The 20,217-nt window shown below is 40.2% G+C and overlaps 1 protein-coding gene across 3 annotated transcripts in view; it reads right to left on the bottom strand.

Annotated features, from left to right (window-relative positions):
• Positions 1 to 18,280: 18,280 nt before the first annotated feature.
• Positions 18,281 to 20,217, bottom strand: part of LOC128691789 (serine proteinase stubble-like) — a 95,848-nt gene continuing 93,911 nt past the window's right edge. For all 3 annotated transcript variants that reach the window (XM_070101055.1, XM_070101053.1, XM_070101054.1), the window contains exon 12: positions 18,281 to 19,402. In XM_070101055.1, the coding sequence (XP_069957156.1) occupies positions 19,151 to 19,402 (252 nt within the window). In that variant the 3' untranslated portion in view covers positions 18,281 to 19,150. The remainder of the gene's footprint in view (positions 19,403 to 20,217) is intronic.

The raw sequence follows: 20,217 nt of genomic DNA, 5'->3' as shown, positions 1-20,217 counted from the left end.
AAACACAATGTTTGTCATACCATGAAACACAAGTGTTTGTCATACCATGAAACACAATGTTTGTCATACCATGAAACACAGTGTTTGTCATACCATGAAACACAATGTTTGTCATACCATGAAACACAGTGTTTGTCATACCATGAAACACAGTGTTTGTCATACCATGAAACACAAGTGTTTGTCATACCATGAAACACAGTGTTTGTCATACCATGAAACACAGTGTTTGTCATACCATGAAACAAAGTATTTGTCATACCATGAAACAGTGTTTGTCATACCATGAAACAAAGTGTTTGTCATACCATGAAACACAAGTGTTTGTCATACCATGAAACACAGTGTTTGTCATACCATGAAACACAATCTTTGTCATACCATGAAACACAATGTTTGTCATACCATGAAACACAGTGTTTGTCATACCATGAAACAGTGTTTGTCATACCATGAAACACAATGTTTGTCATACCATGAAACACAGTGTTTGTCATACCATGAAACACAGTGTTTGTCATACCATGAAACAGTGTTTGTCATACCATGAAACACAGTGTTTGTCATACCATGAAGCACAGTGTTTGTCATACCATGAAACACAAGTGTTTGTCATACCATGAAACACAATGTTTGTCATACCATGAAACACAATGTTTGTCATACCATGAAACACAGTGTTTGTCATACCATGAAACACAGTGTTTGTCATACCATGAAACACAGTGTTTGTCATACCATGAAACACAGTGTTTGTCATACCATGAAACACAGTGTTTGTCATACCATGAAACACAATGTTTGTCATACCATGAAACACAATGTTTGTCATACCATGAAACACAGTGTTTGTCATACCATGAAACACAATGTTTGTCATACCATGAAACACAGTGTTTGTCATACCATGAAACACAGTGTTTGTCGTACCATGAAACACAGTGTTTGTCATACCATGAAACAGTGTTTGTCATACCATGAAACACAGTGTTTGTCATACCATGAAACACAGTGTTTGTCATACCATGAAACACAGTGTTTGTCATACCATGAAACACAGTGTTTGTCATACCATGAAACACAGTGTTTGTCATACCATGAAACACAATGTTTGTCATACCATGAAACACAATGTTTGTCATACCATGAAACACAGTGTTTGTCATACCATGAAACAGTGTTTGTCATACCATGAAACACAGTGTTTGTCATACCATGAAACAGTGTTTGTCATACCATGAAACACAGTGTTTGTCATACCATGAAACAGTGTTTGTCATACCATGAAACACAGTGTTTGTCATACCATGACCCTCCTGCTCGAGTCCAGGAGCGCCAGAACCGTAAGGGTCGTACAGCACCTGGAGAGTGGGAGGTTAGCAGGTTTAATTCGAGGAAAAAAGTAGTAGTAGTTCCATTTCTTTGGATCAAGAGCTCTTCAGCAGGAGTGGGTAAATACAAAAGAACCAGGATGCTGGCTCACAACTTTCACCTGTGACGTCATACACTGGTGACGTCACCACGACCCACGCTCACTGCACTGTTTTTTTTACACAACAGTTTACAGGTTATCCTACGTCGGCTCATTTACAGGCTAAGAGCTGTTATCCTGCCTCAGCCCATTTACAGGCTGTTGTTATCCTGTATCAGCTTATTTACAGGCTGTTGTTATCCTGTATCAGCTTATTTACAGGCTGTGGTTATCCTGTATCAGCTTATTTACAGGCTGCTATTATCCTGTATCAGCTTATTTACAGGCTGTTGTTATCCTGTATCAGCTTATTTACAGGCTGTGATTATCCTGTATCAGCTTATTTACAGGCTGCTATTATCCTGTATCAGCTTATTTACAGGCTGTTGTTATCCTGTATCAGCTCATTTACAGGCTGTGGTTATCCTGTATCAGCTTATTTACAGGCTGCTATTATCCTGTATCAGCTTATTTACAGGCTGTTGTTATCCTGTATCAGCTCATTTACAGGCTGTTGTTATCCTGTATCAGCTCATTTACAGGCTGTGGTTATCCTGTATCAGCTTATTTACAGGCTGTTATTATCGTTTATCAGCTCATTTACAAGCCAAGAGCTGTTACCAGTCTGCTCTAAGGTACCTTTCAAGGAAGGTTCCTTGATGTTGGTGAGGGGCTCTTGATCTAGGGAAATGGATCTGTGCTCCGGTTCCCTGAATTAAGCCTGAATACCTTCCACATCCCCCCCCCTCCACAGCCGCTGCATAATCCTACGGGTTTAGCGCTCCCCCTTGATTACAATAATATAATCCAATCGGAGGAAGCGAGCTCAGAGCAAAGGGCGGGCCAGTTCCTCTTTCCCACAACCAGGTTGTGAGTGTAGATTCTTCACCTCGTTCTGTTGGAATCTTCAGTGACGAAAAGACAATCTTGTAGTCAGATGATCCAACAAAGCCAATGGGTTAGCAAGTGACTTTGCCTTCAGATAGATCTCTCGCTACTGAGTAGAGGGAGGAACCAGATAAATGAGTAGAGAAGTTAACAGTTTCTCATGCTGGAAGTAAATGGTATAAAATGGTATAAAATGGAAATATAAACACATATGCAGTATAATGTGATCCTTTATTGACAACGTTTCGCCCACACAGTAGGCTTTTTCAAGTCACAAACAGATCTACCTGGGGTGGAAGGTACGCGAGTATTTATAGTCAGGTTCAGATCAGATGCAGCATTCTCCACTTGACCTCAGCATTCTGAACCTGACTATAAATACTCGCGTACCTTCCATCCCAGGTAGATCTGTTTGTGACTTGAAAAAACCCACTGTGTGGGCGAAACGTTGTCAATAAAGGATCACATTATACTGCATATGTGTTTATATTTCCAGTTTCTCATGCCAAACACACTGATCTGTACTCAGGCTGGCGTCCTCAGCTAACACCCAGGACCTAGCAGGTGAACACAGGGCCACGTGGTGTAACAAGATACAGCAAAACTTCTCCACTGACCCAGGATTGAATCCGGATCTTTCTGCTGTTAGACGAAGGCATTTCGAATGAGCTATGACCCACTTTACCTTCGCCTACTTCTGCACCAGTTAATCTGAATTATGCCAATCTCATTTATCCATATATATATATATATATATATATATATATATATATATATATATATATATATATATATATATATATATATATATATATATATATATATATATATATATATATATATTCTGTATAATCCTTGTGTACCTTTATATATTTATTGATATATTATTGAGTATCTATGTGTATTATCGTTTGTATAGCTGTTTGTGTATCTAGTTTTATATCCATTTGGATATCGTTGTGTTAAAATTTATATAAGTAGTGGTATAGCATTTGTATACCTTTGTATAAGCATTTGTATACCTTGGGTATGGAAGCTAATTATCTTAGGCTGATGAAAGAATATAGTACAGGTAATAGTAACTAGGTAATAGGTTACGCTAGGTGAACTTGGTGGTAGGTAACAATAACTAGGTGATAGGTTACTGTAGGTGAACTAGGTGGTAGGTAACAATAACTAGGTGATAGATTACTGTAGGTGAACTAGGTGGTAGGTAATAACTAGGTGATAGGTTACTGTAGGTGAACTAGGTGGTAGGTAACAATAACTAGGTGATAGATTACTGTAGGTGAACTAGGTGGTAGGTAATAACTAGGTGATAGGTTACTGTAGGTGAACTAGGTGGTAGGTAACAATAGCTAGGTGATAGATTACTGTAGGTGAACTAGGTGGTAGGTAACAATAGCTAGGTGATAGATTACTGTAGGTGAACTAGGTGGTAGGTAACAATAACTAGGTGATAAGTTACTGTAGGTGAACTAGGTGGTAGGTAACAATAACTAGGTGATAGGTGAACTAGGTGGTAAGTAGTAATAATAGGGTAATACGTTACAGTAGGTGAGCTTGGTCAGGGAATAGTAACTAGATAATAGATTACAGTAGGTGAGCTAGGTGGGGAGGCAACATTAACTAGGTTTTAGGTGAGAGTAGGTGAAGTTAGGTGAGTGTGGAATCAGGTGTGCTGACGCAGACGTATGTTACATCCTTCACCGCATCCTCCATTCACCTCATCCACACCTCTCATCCCCCCATCCACCCGTCCCACTCTCCTATCCTCTCCCTAGCCACTCTCATTCTTCCCTCATCATCCCCACACACCCCAAAGATAAGGAAGGGACTGACCACCTCACGTCAACGCTACTTATGCTGTCTCCAGTACTATATTTGCCTGTATTCGACTGAAGAAGCCTGTTGTGCAGACTATCCGTTTCGTCAGTAAAAATAACCAAGTGTTGAACATGTGTCTTATTCATCATCTCGTCCCACAAGATATATACACCAAGAAGTGTGTCTCATTGTATATACGCTGACAGTTTAATTCTTATACATCAACAGATGTATATCTCACATTGTATATACGCTGACAGTTTAATTCTTATACATCAACAGATGTATATCTCACATTGTATATACGCTGACAGTTTAATTTCTATACATCAAGAGGTGTATGTCTCTCATTGTATATTTCTATTTTAGGTATTGAAGTATTCTTAACTGGTAATAAACAGGTTACGTGCAGCCTTAATGACCCTCTTGTAGTAGTTGGGTTTTAAAACCCCATTAACCAACACTCACCTTGACCCACTCTTACCATACAAGAATCAGGGTACGTGTGTGGCTCACGTATAATTCGGCCTGTCTTGTGATGACCTCGGTAGGTCATTTAAAGGCTCTTATCTACACCTAATTATCATATTTAACTATATATCTGATAAAGCCACTGGTTGGCGGAACGTTTCCACATGTATTGCACATGTGTGTTATTCATCTGAGATACACATGTGTTGCACATGTGTCTTTTTTATCTGTACTAGGCAGGTACTACACACAGTAAGCCTACTGGCCCACACTAGTCTGTACTAGGCAGGAACTACTCACAGTTAGCCTACTGGCCCACACTAGCCTGTACTAGGTAGATACTACGCACAGTAAGCCTACTGGCCCACACTAGTCTGTACTAGGCAGGAACTACTCACAGTAAGCCTACTGGCCCACACTAGCCTGTACTAGGCAGGTACTACTCACAGTAAGCCTACTGGCCCACACTAGCCTGTACTAGGCAGGAACTACTCACAGTAAGCCTACTGGTCCACACTGGCCTATACTTGGCAGGTACTACTCGCAGTAAGTTTACTGGCCTATACTAGACAGGTACTACACACAGCTGGTTTAGAAAAACACGTAAGCAAACACTAGGGCATAGAAAACGTTTAGGTCGTAGGACGTTATATATTGGCCGGAGAGTGAGGTATGAGTGACGTAGTGACCTGAAGAATGACAGCAACACAGGAGTCACATGATGCCATTGTCTGCCCGTCCTCATCCCAACATGTCATTCTTCAGGTCACCATGTGTTACACCTCACTCTCCGCCTATATATACTGTCGTTTTTAACCTCTGTATGTTAGAAGTGATCAAGGGCCCAGGACCGAAAGGTTTCTAATATGTCGTAGTGTTTGTTTACGTGTTTTCTAAACCAGTTTGTCGGTATTTATTACCAAGGTTTATACTACTAAGTCAACCGCCTCCACCACTCGTGTGCCTGGCCAATCTATTTTTGAAGCTACGACTAAGAGGTTATCGTTGAAAATTTAGACACGTGCAACATCTGGGTATCTTTATTGTAGACGTTTCTGGATGGCGAAACGTCTACAATAAAGATATCCAGATGTTGCACGTGTGTCTAATTTTTTCCTTTTGTCAGTATTGTATACCATTCATGTGTAAGGTTATCGTTGCTTCATTCTCATACCTGAGGGCATTGTTTCTGTACATCTTTGTGAAGTCAGGTGATATCACATTGTTGATGACTGATGTCATTAAAGTCACACTTCCATGATCATTGTTAAGTATCATTGTAGTGTTGCCAGTACAGTGATACTTCCATTACAATAAGATACTAGGAGTGTGTACTCACCTATTTGTACTCACCTATTTGTGGTTGCAGGGGTCGAGTCCTAGCTGTGTGTGTGTGTGTGTGTTTGTGTGTGTGTGTGTGTGTGTGTGTGTGTGTGTGTGTGTGTGTGTGTTTGTGTGTGTGTGTGTGTGTGTGTGTGTGTGTGTGTGTGTGTGTGTGGGGAGGGAGAGTCAGGCCCAGGCTGCCTCACCTCACATCTTGCTGAAGTTTTACTTTCTCCCGCCGGGGAAAACCAGGGGACAAGTTTACGTAATATGAGTTTGTGTGTGTGTGTGTGTGTGTGTGTGTGTGTGTGTGTGTGTGTGTGTGTGTGTGTGTGTGTGTGTGTGTGTGTGTGTGTGTGTGTGTGTGTGTGTGTGTGTGTGTGTATTTGTGTGCATGTGTGTGTGTGTGTGTGTGTGTTTTTGGGTGGGTTTGAGTGAGTAGGTGGGTGAGTAGGTAGAATTACCGACAATATGTTAGGTAAATGGACACAAGTGCAACTAATGTAATATTTTATGGTGGCAATGTTTCGCTCTCCAGGAGTTTTATCAAGCCAATAGTTGCACTTGTGTCCTTTTACCTATCGTGATATAGACACTGTTATCAAGAACACTGGTACTGACACACACGTGTTAATAAAGAATGTCCCTGTAAACAAACCATACCACGGGTGGGGTTTGAACCCGCGGTCAGAGAGTCTCAAAACTCCAGACCGTCGTGTTAGCCACAGGGCCAACTGGTCTGGAGTTTTGAGACTATCTGACCACGGGTTCAAACCCCACCCGTGGTATGGTTTGTTTGCAATCGTGTCATTACGATTTCGTGAGTTATGTCCCTGTCAGTGTGGCGGGAAGTATGTGCAAAGTTCCTTGTACTCGGTCACTACCTGGTGGCTGCTCCAGGGGTCAACGCTCCCGCGGTCCAGTCCATGACCAGGCCTCCCAGTGTATCAGGACCTGATCAACCAGACTGTTCCTGCCGGCCGCACGTAGTTCACCGTACAAACCACAGCCCGGCTGATCGGGTACTAACTCTTATTGTACCAATAACAGTCTTTACCTGACTCACGAAATCCTAATACCACGATTGCAGACAAATCTCAAAATGGGTGGAGCTCAAACCCGTGGCAAGCCAGTCGTAAAACTAGCCAGTGTCTTATCCACTGGATAACACACAGTGGATAGCACACTGAAGAACAAAAAGGCACAATAACGTGACTGGAACAATACACAAACAACCCGCTAATGTGGATACCACACTGGCTTGCCATGGGTTCTAACCCCATCCATTCTGTAATTAGTCTTTAGTTGACCAGTTTTGACTTGTAAAGAGAGAAAGAGTATTATAAAGCATTTAGATTGGTAAGGAATTTGAGACTTAAGAAATTAGAAGCCAAGTTTATGATGTGGAAGTGAAGAAACACCAGAGCTACAACCTAAACTATATTAGAAATATTGATCAAATATGTAAGTTAAGACACATGTGCAACATTCCGATATCTTTATTGTAGACGTTTGGCCATCCAGTGGCTTTATCAATACAGATTCTTCTAATTATGTCCTTGAATCTGTATTGATAAAGCCACTGGATGGCGAAACGTCTACAATAAAGATATCCAGATGTTGCACATGTGTCTTAACCTTTATATTGTCGGTATTTTATACCTTTCTTGCACAACTTGTCAGACACTGCAACATCATGGAATCATTGGTTCAGAGGACATCTACAAGACCTTCTTCACGGCTGCTACAACTAACCCATCTCTTTGGGAAGGACCTACTTCCACTGGGGAATCCCGCCTACCAGTGACTATGCCCTCGTCTGCTACACCTGACGTTACGATATAAGCGCCAGGCTCCTTTCTTCTGCTTCAGAATCTCCACGACTATGGTGCTCTTCGCACCTACTCCTAGGTTGAGGAACTGATTACCTCTTCTGTACATAGTTCTACTGTCTTCAAGTTATGTCCTAGAATTTGTATTGATAAAGCCACTGGATGGCGAAACGTCTACAATAAAGATACCCAGATGTTGCACATGTGTCTTAATCTCATTTTGTCGGTATTATATACCATTCTTACATAACTTGTCAGACACTGCATCATCATGGAATCTTAATTCTGAGGACATGTACATAACCTTCACGACTACGACAACTACTACTACAACTAACCCATCTCTTTGGGAAGGACCTACTTCCACTGGGGAATCCCGCCTACCAGTGACTGCCCTCGTCTGCTGCCCGTCCTTATCCACTGATGCCTATATAACCGACAGTCTTCTTGCCTTTGCTCCAGATTCTCCTCCACCACGATGCTGTGAACACTTACTCCAAGGTTGAGGGACTGATTACCTCATCTTTTGTATATAGTTCTACTGTCTCACTATTATGTCCTAGAATCTGTATTGATAAAGCCACTGGATGGCGAAACGTCTACAATAAAGATATCCAGATGTTGCACATGTGTCTTAACTTTCATATTGTCGGTATTTTATACCTTTCTTGCACGTTGATAAAATAATTAATATTAATTTGTATTGAAAAAGATAACATAAAACTGTGAAATTGTAATATCCTGAGGCATAATACTGGAGATGTAATACCTGTGTAATATCCTGAGGCATAATACTGGAGATGTAATACCTGTGTAATATCCTGAGGCATAATACTGGAGATGTAATACCTGTGTAATATTCTGAGGCATAATACTGGAGATGTAATACCTGTGTAATATCCTGAGGCATAATACTGGAGATGTAATACCTGTGTAATATTCTGAGGCATAATACTGGAGATGTAATACCTGTGTAATATTCTGAGGCATAATACTGGAGATGTAATACCTGTGTAATATTCTGAGGCATAATACTGGAGATGTAATACCTGTGTAATATTCTGAGGCATAATACTGGAGATGTAATACCTGTGTAATATTCTGAGGCATAATACTGGAGATGTAATACCTGTGTAATATCCTGAGTCATAATACTGGAGATGTAATACCTGTGTAATATTCTGAGGCATAATACTGGAGATGTAATACCTGTGTAATATTCTGAGGCATAATACTGGAGATGTAATACCTGTGAGATAATACCTGTGTAATATTCTGAGGCATAATACTGGAGATGTAATACCTGTGTAATATTCTGAGGCATAATACTGGAGATGTAATACCTGTGTAATATCCTGAGGCATAATACTGGAGATGTAACACCTGTGTAATATTCTGAGGCATAATACTGTAATACCTGTAATATTCTGAGGCATAATACTGGAGATGTATATCCTGAGGCATAATACTGGAGATGTAATACCTGTTATATTCTGAGGCATAATACTGGAGATGTAATACCTGTGTAATATTCTGAGGCATAATACTGGAGATGTAATACCTGTGTAATATCCTGAGGCATAATACTGGAGATGTAATACCTGTGTAATATCCTGAGGCATAATACTGGAGATGTAATACCTGTGTAATATTCTGAGGCATAATACTGGAGATGTAATACCTGTGTAATATTCTGAGGCATAATACTGGAGATGTAATACCTGTGTAATATTCTGAGGCATAATACTGGAGATGTAATACCTGTGTAATATCCTGAGTCATAATACTGGAGATGTAATACCTGTGAGTTAATACCTGTGTAATATTCTGAGGCATAATACTGGACATGTAATACCTGTGTAATATCCTGAGGCATAATACTGGGGATGTAACACCTGTGTAATATCCTGAGTAACACCTGTGTAATATTCTGAGGCATAATAGTGGAGATGTAATACCTGTGAGATAATACATGTGTAATATCCTGAGGCATAATACTGGAGATGTAATACCTGTGTAATATTCTGAGGCATAATACTGGAGATGTAATACCTGTGTAATATCCTGAGGCATAATACTGGAGATGTAACACCTGTGTAATATTCTGAGGCATAATACTGGAGATGTAATATCTGTGTAATATTCTGAGGCATACTACTGGAGATGTAATACCTGTGTAATATTCTGAGGCATAATACTGGAGATGTAATACCTGTGTAATATTGTGAGGCATAATACTGGAGATGACCTGTGAGCATAATACTGGAGATGTAATACCTGTGTAATATTCTGAGGCATAATACTGGAGATGTAATACCTGTGTAATATCCTGAGGCATAATACTGAGATGACCTGTGTAATACCTGTGTAATATCCTGAGGCATAATACTGGAGATGTAATACCTGTGAGATAATACCTGTGTAATATTCTGAGGCATAATACTGGAGATGTAACACCTGTGTAATATTCTGAGGCATAATACTGGAGATGTAATGCCTGTGTAATATTCTGAGGCATAATACTGGAGATGTAACACCTGTGTAATATTCTGAGGCATAATAGTGGAGATGTAATAACTGTGAGATAATACATGTGTAATATCCTGAGGCATAATACTGGAGATGTAATACCTGTGTAATATTCTGAGGCATAATACTGGAGATGTAACACCTGTGTAATATTCTGAGGCATAATACTGGAGATGTAATACCTGTGAGATAATACCTGTGTAATATCCTGAGGCATAATACTGGAGATGTAATACCTGTGAGATAATACCTGTGTAATATCCTGAGGCATAATACTGGAGATGTAACACCTGTGTAATATTCTGAGGCATAATACTGGAGATGTAATACCTGTGTAATATCCTGAGGCATAATACTGGAGATGTAATACCTGTGAGATAATACCTGTGTAATATCCTGAGGCATAATACTGGAGATGTAATACCTGTGAGATAATACCTGTGTAATATCCTGAGGCATAATACTGGAGATGTAATACCTGTGAGTTAATACCTGTGTAATATCCTGAGGCATAATACTGGAGATGTAATTCCTGTGAGATAATACATGTGTAATATCCTGAGGCATAATACTTGAGATGTAATACCTGTGAGATAATACCTGTGTAATATCCTGAGGCATAATACTGGAGATGTAATACCTGTGAGATAATACCTGTGTAATATCCTGAGGCATAATACTGGAGATGTAATGCCTGTGTAATATCCTGAGGCATAATACTGGAGATGTAATGCCTGTGTAATATCCTGAGGCATAATACTGGAGATGTAATACCTGTGTAATATTCTGAGGCATAATATTGGAGATGTAATACCTGTGTAATATCCTGAGGCATAATACTGGAGATGTAATACCTGTGTAATATTCTGAGGCATAATACTGGAGATGTAATACCTGTGAGGTAATACCTGTGTAATATCCTGAGGCATAATACTGGAGATGTAATACCTGTGAGATAATACCTGTGTAATATCCTGAGGCATAATACTGGAGATGTAATACCTGTGTAATATTCTGAGGCATAATATTGGAGATGTAATACCTCTGAGTTAATACCTGTGTAATATCCTGAGGCATAATACTGGAGATGTAATACCTGTGAGATAATACCTGTGTAATATCCTGAGGCATAATACTGGAGATGTAATACCTGTGTAATATCCTGAGGCATAATACTTGAGATGTAATACCTGTGAGATAATACCTGTGTAATATCCTGAGGCATAATACTTGAGATGTAATACCTGTGAGATAATACCTGTGTAATATCCTGAGGCATAATACTTGAGATGTAATACCTGTGAGATAATACATGTGTAATATCCTGAGGCATAATACTTGAGATGTAATACCTGTGAGATAATACATGTGTAATATCCTGAGGCATAATACTGGAGATGTAACACCTGTGTAATATTCTGAGGCATAATACTGGAGATGTAATACCTGTGAGATAAGACCTGTGTAATATCCTGAGGCATAATACTGGAGATGTAACACCTGTGTAATATTCTGAGGCATAATACTGGAGATGTAATACCTGTGAGATAATACCTGTGTAATATCCTGAGGCATAATACTGGAGATGTAATACCTGTGTAATATTCTGAGGCATAATACTGGAGATGTAATACCTGTGAGATAATACCTGTGTAATATCCTGAGGCATAATACTGGAGATGTAATACCTGTGAGATAATACCTTTTAAATATCCTGAGGCATAATACTGGAGATGTAATACCTGTGAGGTAATACCTGTGTAATATCCTGAGGCATAATACTGGAGATGTAATACCTGTGAGGTAATACCTGTGTAATATCCTGAGGCATAATACTGGAGATGTAATACCTGTGAGATAATACCTGTGTAATATCCTGAGGCATAATACTGGAGATGTAATACCTGTGAGATAATACATGTGTAATATCCTGAGGCATAATACTTGAGATGTAATACCTGTGAGGTAATACCTGTGTAATATCCTGAGGCATAATACTGGAGATGTAATACCTGTGAGATAATACATGTGTAATATCCTGAGGCATAATACTGGAGATGTAATACCTGTGAGATAATACATGTGTAATATCCTGAGGCATAATACTGGAGATGTAATACCTGTGAGATAATACATGTGTAATATCCTGAGGCATAATACTGGAGATGTAATACCTGTGTAATATTCTGAGGCATAATACTGGAGATGTAATACCTGTGAGGTAATACCTGTGTAATATCCTGAGGCATAATACTGGAGATGTAATACCTGTGAGATAATACATGTGTAATATTCTGAGGCATAATACTGGAGATGTAATACCTGTGAGGTAATACCTGTGTAATATCCTGAGGCATAATACTGGAGATGTAATACCTGTGTAATATTCTGAGGCATAATACTTGAGATGTAATACCTGTGAGATAATACATGTGTAATATCCTGAGGCATAATACTGGAGATGTAATACCTGTGAGATAATACCTGTGTAATATCCTGAGGCATAATACTTGAGATGTAATACCTGTGAGGTAATACCTGTGTAATATCCTGAGTCATAATACTGGAGATGTAATACCTGTGAGATAACACCTGTGTAATATTCTGAGGCATAATACTTGAGATGTAATACCTGTGAGGTAATACCTGTGTAATATCCTGAGGCATAATACTGGAGATGTAATACCTGTGAGATAATACCTGTGTAATATCCTGAGGCATAATACTGGAGATGTAATACCTGTGAGATAACACCTGTGTAATATTCTGAGGCATAATACTGGAGATGTAATACCTGTGTAATATCCTGAGGCATAATACTGGAGATGTAATACCTGTGAGATAACACCTGTGTAATATCCTGAGGCATAATACTGGAGATGTAATACCTGTGTAATATCCTGAGGCATAATACTGGAGATGTAATACCTGTGTAATATCCTGAGGCATAATACTGGAGATGTAATACCTGTGAGATAATACCTGTGTAATATCCTGAGGCATAATACTGGAGATGTAATACCTGTGAGGTAACACCTGTGTAATATCCTGAGGCATAATACTGGAGATGTAATACCTGTGTAATATCCTGAGGCATAATACTGAAGATGTAATACCTGTGAGATAATACCTGTGTAATATCCTGAGGCATAATACTTGAGATGTAATACCTGTGAGGTAACACCTGTGTAATATCCTGAGGCATAATACTGGAGATGTAGTACCTGTGAGGTAACACCTGTGTAATATCCTGAGGCATAATACTGGAGATGTAATACCTGTGAGGTAACACCTGTGAAGTCTTCCAGTAACATATCACAACATACTTGGGAAAGATGGACCCAGTAGTGTAAATGCAAAGATTTTTTCTTTTTGGTTGAATAAAAGCTTCACATATAGCCCACACTCTGCAGAAGAAATCTCGGAAGACGTTTCGGTCTTTCCTTTTACCATTATCAAGTAACTTGGTGACTTGATAATAGTCCGAGACAGACCCAAACGTTGTTTAAAATTTCCTTTCCTGGATTGTTTCGGAAATGTTGCGATCACTCTATTCTAACTTTTATTCTTTTTGAAAAGAAAAATTGACTGAAAAAATCTGAATGTAAATTATATTGAGTAAATTGACATAAAATGAAAGTATTACTGCCTATTGGAAAATTATAATTGTTAAGTAGAATGGAAAAACAAAAAAAATAAGCGTATAGATGTGAAGTGTAATGATATACTGCCAGCGTGTTACCTGGAGAGAGTTCCGGGGGTCATCGCCCCCGCGGCCCGATCTGTGACCAGGCCTCATGTGTGTGTTCATGTGTCTCATAAGAACATGTGAGTGGAGCAACACTGAATAATATATTAATAATCTTTATTTCTACCAGTACATGTACGAGGTATACAAACCATAGCTGACATCAGTGACATACTACTATATAGAAAGCTGCTTGTTATGCTGAGCATTTCAGGCAAATTAGGTCATTTTTGTCCCAGGATGCGACCCACACCAGTCCACTAACACCCAGCTACCCATGTTTTAATGATGGGTGAACATGGACAGCAGGTAAGTGTCTTATGGAAACACGTCCTAATGTTTCTCAGCCGTACCGGGGATTCGAACCCGGACCTCAGTGTGTGAGGTGAGTGCGCTAGGGATCCAGCTACGCGACACCTGAAGGAAGCCTATTGGCAAGTTCTTCTCTAAACCAATAATTTCCACGCACCCACTTCTTCAACTTTTTCCCTAAGTTACCCTAGATGCTTCAATACCTCAGGTAGTAATGAGACCCAGCCAGCCCCTCTTACTTATAAATTTGTCCAGTCTCTTCTTCAAGCTACCCACCTTCTTCAAGCTACCTTACTCGGCAGATTATTCCACGCATCGTGTATCTACTAGTTATGAGTGAGAATGGTTGGATTCCAGAGGGACCTGCCTTCTTACTTCCACTAGTGGATCCCGTCCCTTACAACGTCTTCCAGATCTCCCACCTCACCTTCGACAGTATTTAAGACACCGTTCTCATGCTTCAGTTTCATATCGTTCCAGATCATGGAGCTGAACTATTTTCCAGGCTGAGGGACTGACCACCTTAAATACTTTTTCTTCAAGCTTGATGGACTGATTACATCATCTTTATTTCATTACTACTACTTCTCCCTTTTTATTTGACTGAGAAAGCCCACGGTGTAGGCGAAACGTTTCATCAATGAAGATACCCAACTGTTGCACATGTGTCTTAATCCTCAACTTGTCGGTATTTTACAACATTTTCAACAATATTCCACGCATCTTGAGATGTCAATTGAGTGAAGAGAGAGGTGTGCACTCTGACATTATTGACAGGCTTGTCAGGGGCGCGGAGTGCAGACTGCCTTCACTGCTGCCTTCACCACCACACTCACAAAGAGATCAAACAAAGGCACCGTGAAAAGACGATTTCTTCGGTTTGTTGCTCAAGTTCGCCAAGTTGGTGAAGTTTTGCTGTTTGGTTCATAGTTAACAGTTCCCTCCTAAGTTTTATCCCTTGAAATTTGGTTACCTTGTTGATAGTAAGTTCTACAGCGAACACCGTGATCATAACATCAAGAGAATCACAGTAACATTATATCAAGAGTATCACAGTAGCAACATCATATCAAGAGTATCACAGTAGCAACGTCATAAAATCAAGAGAATCACAGTAGCAACATCATATCAAGAGAATCACAGTAACAACATCATAACATCAAGAGTATCACAGTAGTAACATCATAACATCAAGAATATCATCACATACACTATAATGTACAGTTTTGATCCTCCTTCACACTGTGTGTGCCACTCCCCTCAAGGAAGGTTCCTTGATGTTGGTGAGGGGCTCTTGATTTAGGGAATTGGATCTGTGCTCCAGTTCCCCGAATTAAGCCTGAATGCCTTCCACATCCCCCCCCCAGGCGCTGTATAATCCTCCGGGTTTAGCGCTTCCCCCTTGATTATAATAATAATAATGTGTGTGCCACTAACAACAATCTTCAATAAATTTATGGAAACAGGGCAACTGCCTGAGGTGTGGAAGACATTATTATTATTATTATTATAATCAAAAAAGAAGCGCTAAGCCACAAGGACTATACAGCGGTGTAGAAGACAGCAAACGTAGTCCTGATTTTTTAAGAAAGGAGACCGACAGGCAGCACTAAACTACAGAAAACTGTCGTTGACTGACATGTATAGTATGTAGTTATGGAGAAGATTGTCAGAAGTAGAGTGGTGGATCACCTAGAAAGGAACGAGCTCATACATGACAACCAGCACGGCTTCAGGAAAGGGAATTCCTGTGTCAAAAACTTATTGTAGTTCTATGATAAGGTAACATAGGTAAGACAGGAGAGGGATGGGTAGACTGCATCTTCTTGGACTGCAAGAAAGCTATCGACACAGTACCACTCAAGAGACTGGTTGAAAAGCTAGAGGAGCAGGCAGGAATGGGAGGGAAAGTACTGCAGTGAATCAGGGAATACCTGACAGGAAGAAAACAATGTGTGTTGGTACGAGACATGGTGTCACAGTGGGTGCATGTGTCGAGTGAGGTTCCACAAGGGTCAGTCTTAGGTCCGGTGCTGTTTCGTGTACATGTGAATGACATGATGGAAGAGATAAATCCAGAGGTGTCCCTGTTGGCAGATGATGTGAATCTGATGAGAATACAAGCGGACGAGGATCAGGTAAGCCTACAAGGGGATCTGGACCAGCTGCAAGTCTGGTCCAACAACTGGCTCCTGGAGTTTAACCCCACCAAATGCAAAGTTATGAAGCTTCGGGAAGGACAAAGATGACCGCAGATGGAGTACAGCCTAAGAGGTCAGAGGCTGCAAAACTCACTCAAGGTAAAGGATCTTGGGGTGAACATCATACCAAGCACATCTTCTAAGGCGCACATCAACCAAAAAACTGCTGCAGCATACGGACGCCTGGCAAACCTGAGAATAGCGTTTCGACATCTATGTAAGGAGTGTACTGTACACTGTGTATTGTACACTGTACATCAGGCCGATATGGAGCCCACACCAGGCCAAACACGTCAAGAAAGAGAAAGTGCAAAGGTTTGCAACAAGACTAGTCTGGGAGCTGAGGGATATCTCCTACAAGGAGAGGTTAAAGGAACTCAATCTGGCATCACTGGAGGGCAGGAGGGGTGGCGGGTGGACATGATAACGACAAAAAATACTGAGAGGAATTGACAAGGTGGACAAGGACGGAATGTTTCAGAGATGGGACACATTATTATTTTACGGTGTCCCGTAGCTCGATCACTAGCGCACTTAGCTCACACACTGAGGTCCGGAGTTCGAATCTCATCCGGTACGGTTGGAAAACATTATGGACGTGTTTCCAGAAGACACCTGCTGGGTGTTAGTGGACTGGTGTGGGTCGCATCCTGGGACACTGACCTAATTTGCGGGAAATGCTCTGTATAACAAGCGGCTTTCTATACAGTAGTATGTCATTGATGTCAGCTATGGTCTGTATACCTTGTACATGAAGTAAATAAAGATATTATTATTATTATATTATTATCAATCAAGGGGGAGCTCTAAACCCGTAGGATTATGCAGCGCCTATTGGGGGGATGTGGAAGATATTCAGGTTTAATTCAGGGAACTGGAGCACAGATCCAATTCCCTAGATCAAGAGCCCCTCACCAGCGTCAAGGAGCCTTGAGGGGAGAGATGGGACACACCAACAAGGGGTCACAATTGGAAGTTGAAAACTTAGATGAATCACAGGGATGTTAGGAAGTATTTCTTCAGTCATAGAGTTGTCAGGAAGTGGAACAATCTAGAGAGTGATGTAGTGGAGGCAGGAACCATACATAGCTTTAAGAGATGTGATAAAGCTCATTGAGCAGGGAGTAGACCTAGTTGCGACCAATGAAGAGGCGGGGCCAGGAGTTGTGAATCGACCCCTGCAACCACAGTTAGGTGAGTACACATAAACAAACACCTTACCTAACACTAGCAACCTATTTCTTGTTTTTCTATATTTTTCTGTTCTACATGTGGATACTTGAAGCCAAGACGTTGATTCTCAGCGATGTTGTCCTCATTTATCAGTGAGTCTTGTCCTTTCAGCGTCTCCCTCGGTCAGGTTGTTGTCACCTCTGTCACTTGCTCCTCTGTTGTTCTGTTAGATCCTACTCCGTTATTTTGTACGTCTTATGTTCCATTTTGGTCGAATTCTTCCCTGTTACTTTGTTAGTCTTCCGTTGATCTATTTTGGTGGGATCCTCCTGTTACTCTGTTAGTCTTCCGTTGATTCACTTTGGTTGAGTCCTCTGTTACTCTGTTAGAAAGCCTTCCGTTGATCTATTTATGTCTCGTCCTCCTACCTTACTCTGTTTCTTTATTGGTAGATAAACTTGGTTGAAATCATCTTTTTTATATCAAGGTTAAATAATAAAAATAATAATTAATAATAATTATTGTTAACAGCAATAAATAATAACAATAACAATACTAATACTAATAATAATAATTTAATTTAAATATTAAACACAAGTAACACTAACACCCTGCATCATTTCTGAGGTAATATCACTAATATCGAACACATTTATTCCAAGATAATACATGTAATATTAAACCACAGTACGGGTTGGGATCAAACTCACGGCAGGCGAGTCGTAAAACTCCATGCCAGTACCGTGCTGTTTACAATCGTGTTACTACGATTTCGTGAGTCACAAGTAACATCGTCAAGTTCTTCATTTTTGCTTTTCAAAATATATTACAGACTCAGTGTAGTGTTTGCTGGACTTGTGACCACTTTAATGTGAATAATTTGTGAAAAAATCTTGGACTGGTAATGAAATTTAAAGCAGCTGACCCATTTAATAGTTATAGAATGCCCTGATAATGAAGACATTAGTTAATGTTAATATTTATGTGGAGAGAGACAGTCATTGATGCCATTAAGGGATTGATCCACTGATACGAGCACAGTGGTATCAGATAAGCACCGTAACATCAGTCATACTCATTACTGATGTCAATAAGGGATTGATGCACTGATATGAGCACTGTGATTTCAGATAAAGATATCAACATCATGTACTGATACGAGGACAGTGGCTTCAGATAAAGATATCAACATCATGTACTGATACGAGGGCAGTGGCTTCAGATAAAGATATCAACATCATGTACTGATACGAGGACAGTGGCTTCAGATAAAGATATCAACATCATGCACTGATACGAGGACAGTGGCTTCAGATAAAGATATCAACATCATGCACTGATACGAGGACAGTGCTGAGATAGTAAGATATATTTATCAAGCAAACTCTTTATTAATGTTATGTAGGTGCTGGTGCATCCAGCGCTGCTTGCTGGAGAAGGTGGTGGGTGTGAGAAAACCCAGCATCCGTAGGTAAGTTGCTTGGAGCCAGCTGGTGTACGAGGACACCCTGGTGTAGACATTAGGGGTCCCGGGTTGTGTACAGTCCTTGGACCACGACACTAAACCAGCCACGAACCATCGTCCGCCAGCCTCACACGCTAGTGGTGAACCACCGTCCAACGTGCTCTGTCGGAGAGTTGGAAACATTACTAAGTAATAATAATAATAATGTTTATTTCTACAAGTACATGATACAACTTATAGCTGACATCAGTGACATATTATATAGAAAACCCCTGTTCTGCATACAAAGCATTCTGGGCAAATTAGGTCAATTTTGTCCCCAGAATGTGACCCACACCAGTCGACTAACACCCAGGTACCTTTTAATGTTAGGTGAATAGGCACAGGTACACATAGTACGATTCTCATACATATTGTAAATTACCTAGGATAACTAAAAAATGCCAGACAAATGATTTATTTCCTCTGAATAACTATGGGCTTTCTGCACACACAACCAAGTGTCACCCATCTCTGTACAAACGTATCATGCTGAAATATGTATTTGTCTTGTCTTGTTGGGGCCCTTGATATAAATGTATTTGTATCAGCAAAGGTGGAGATTCCAGCCACTGTAACTGGCTGGATTAATAGAAAAAAAAAGAATGTAGGAACATTGGGGAAGACCAACTGGCCCATGATAAGCAGGTCCAAATCACACTCACCCACATCCACTTATGTACCAGTCTAATCTACACTTAAAGCTGCCCAGTTTTATTTTGAGTGATGCTAACTGGAAATTTATTCCACTCATCTTCCACTTTGTTGCTAAACCAGTATACTTCCTTCTATCCTTTCTAAATCTAAATGACTAACTTGAATCCAGTGCTGCGAGTCCTCTCTTGCTTGGATAGTTCCGGCTCGTTATTTAAATCCCCTCTATTTATTCTTGCCTTCCTTTTGTATACTTCAATCGTACCTCCCTTCCCATTTCTACC

Source organism: Cherax quadricarinatus, chromosome 75, assembly GCF_038502225.1.
Source record: "Cherax quadricarinatus isolate ZL_2023a chromosome 75, ASM3850222v1, whole genome shotgun sequence".
Classification (NCBI taxonomy): Eukaryota; Metazoa; Arthropoda; class Malacostraca; order Decapoda; family Parastacidae; genus Cherax; species Cherax quadricarinatus.
Note: the sequence above shows the minus strand (reverse complement) of the source record. Positions and strands in the feature narration are given on the sequence as shown.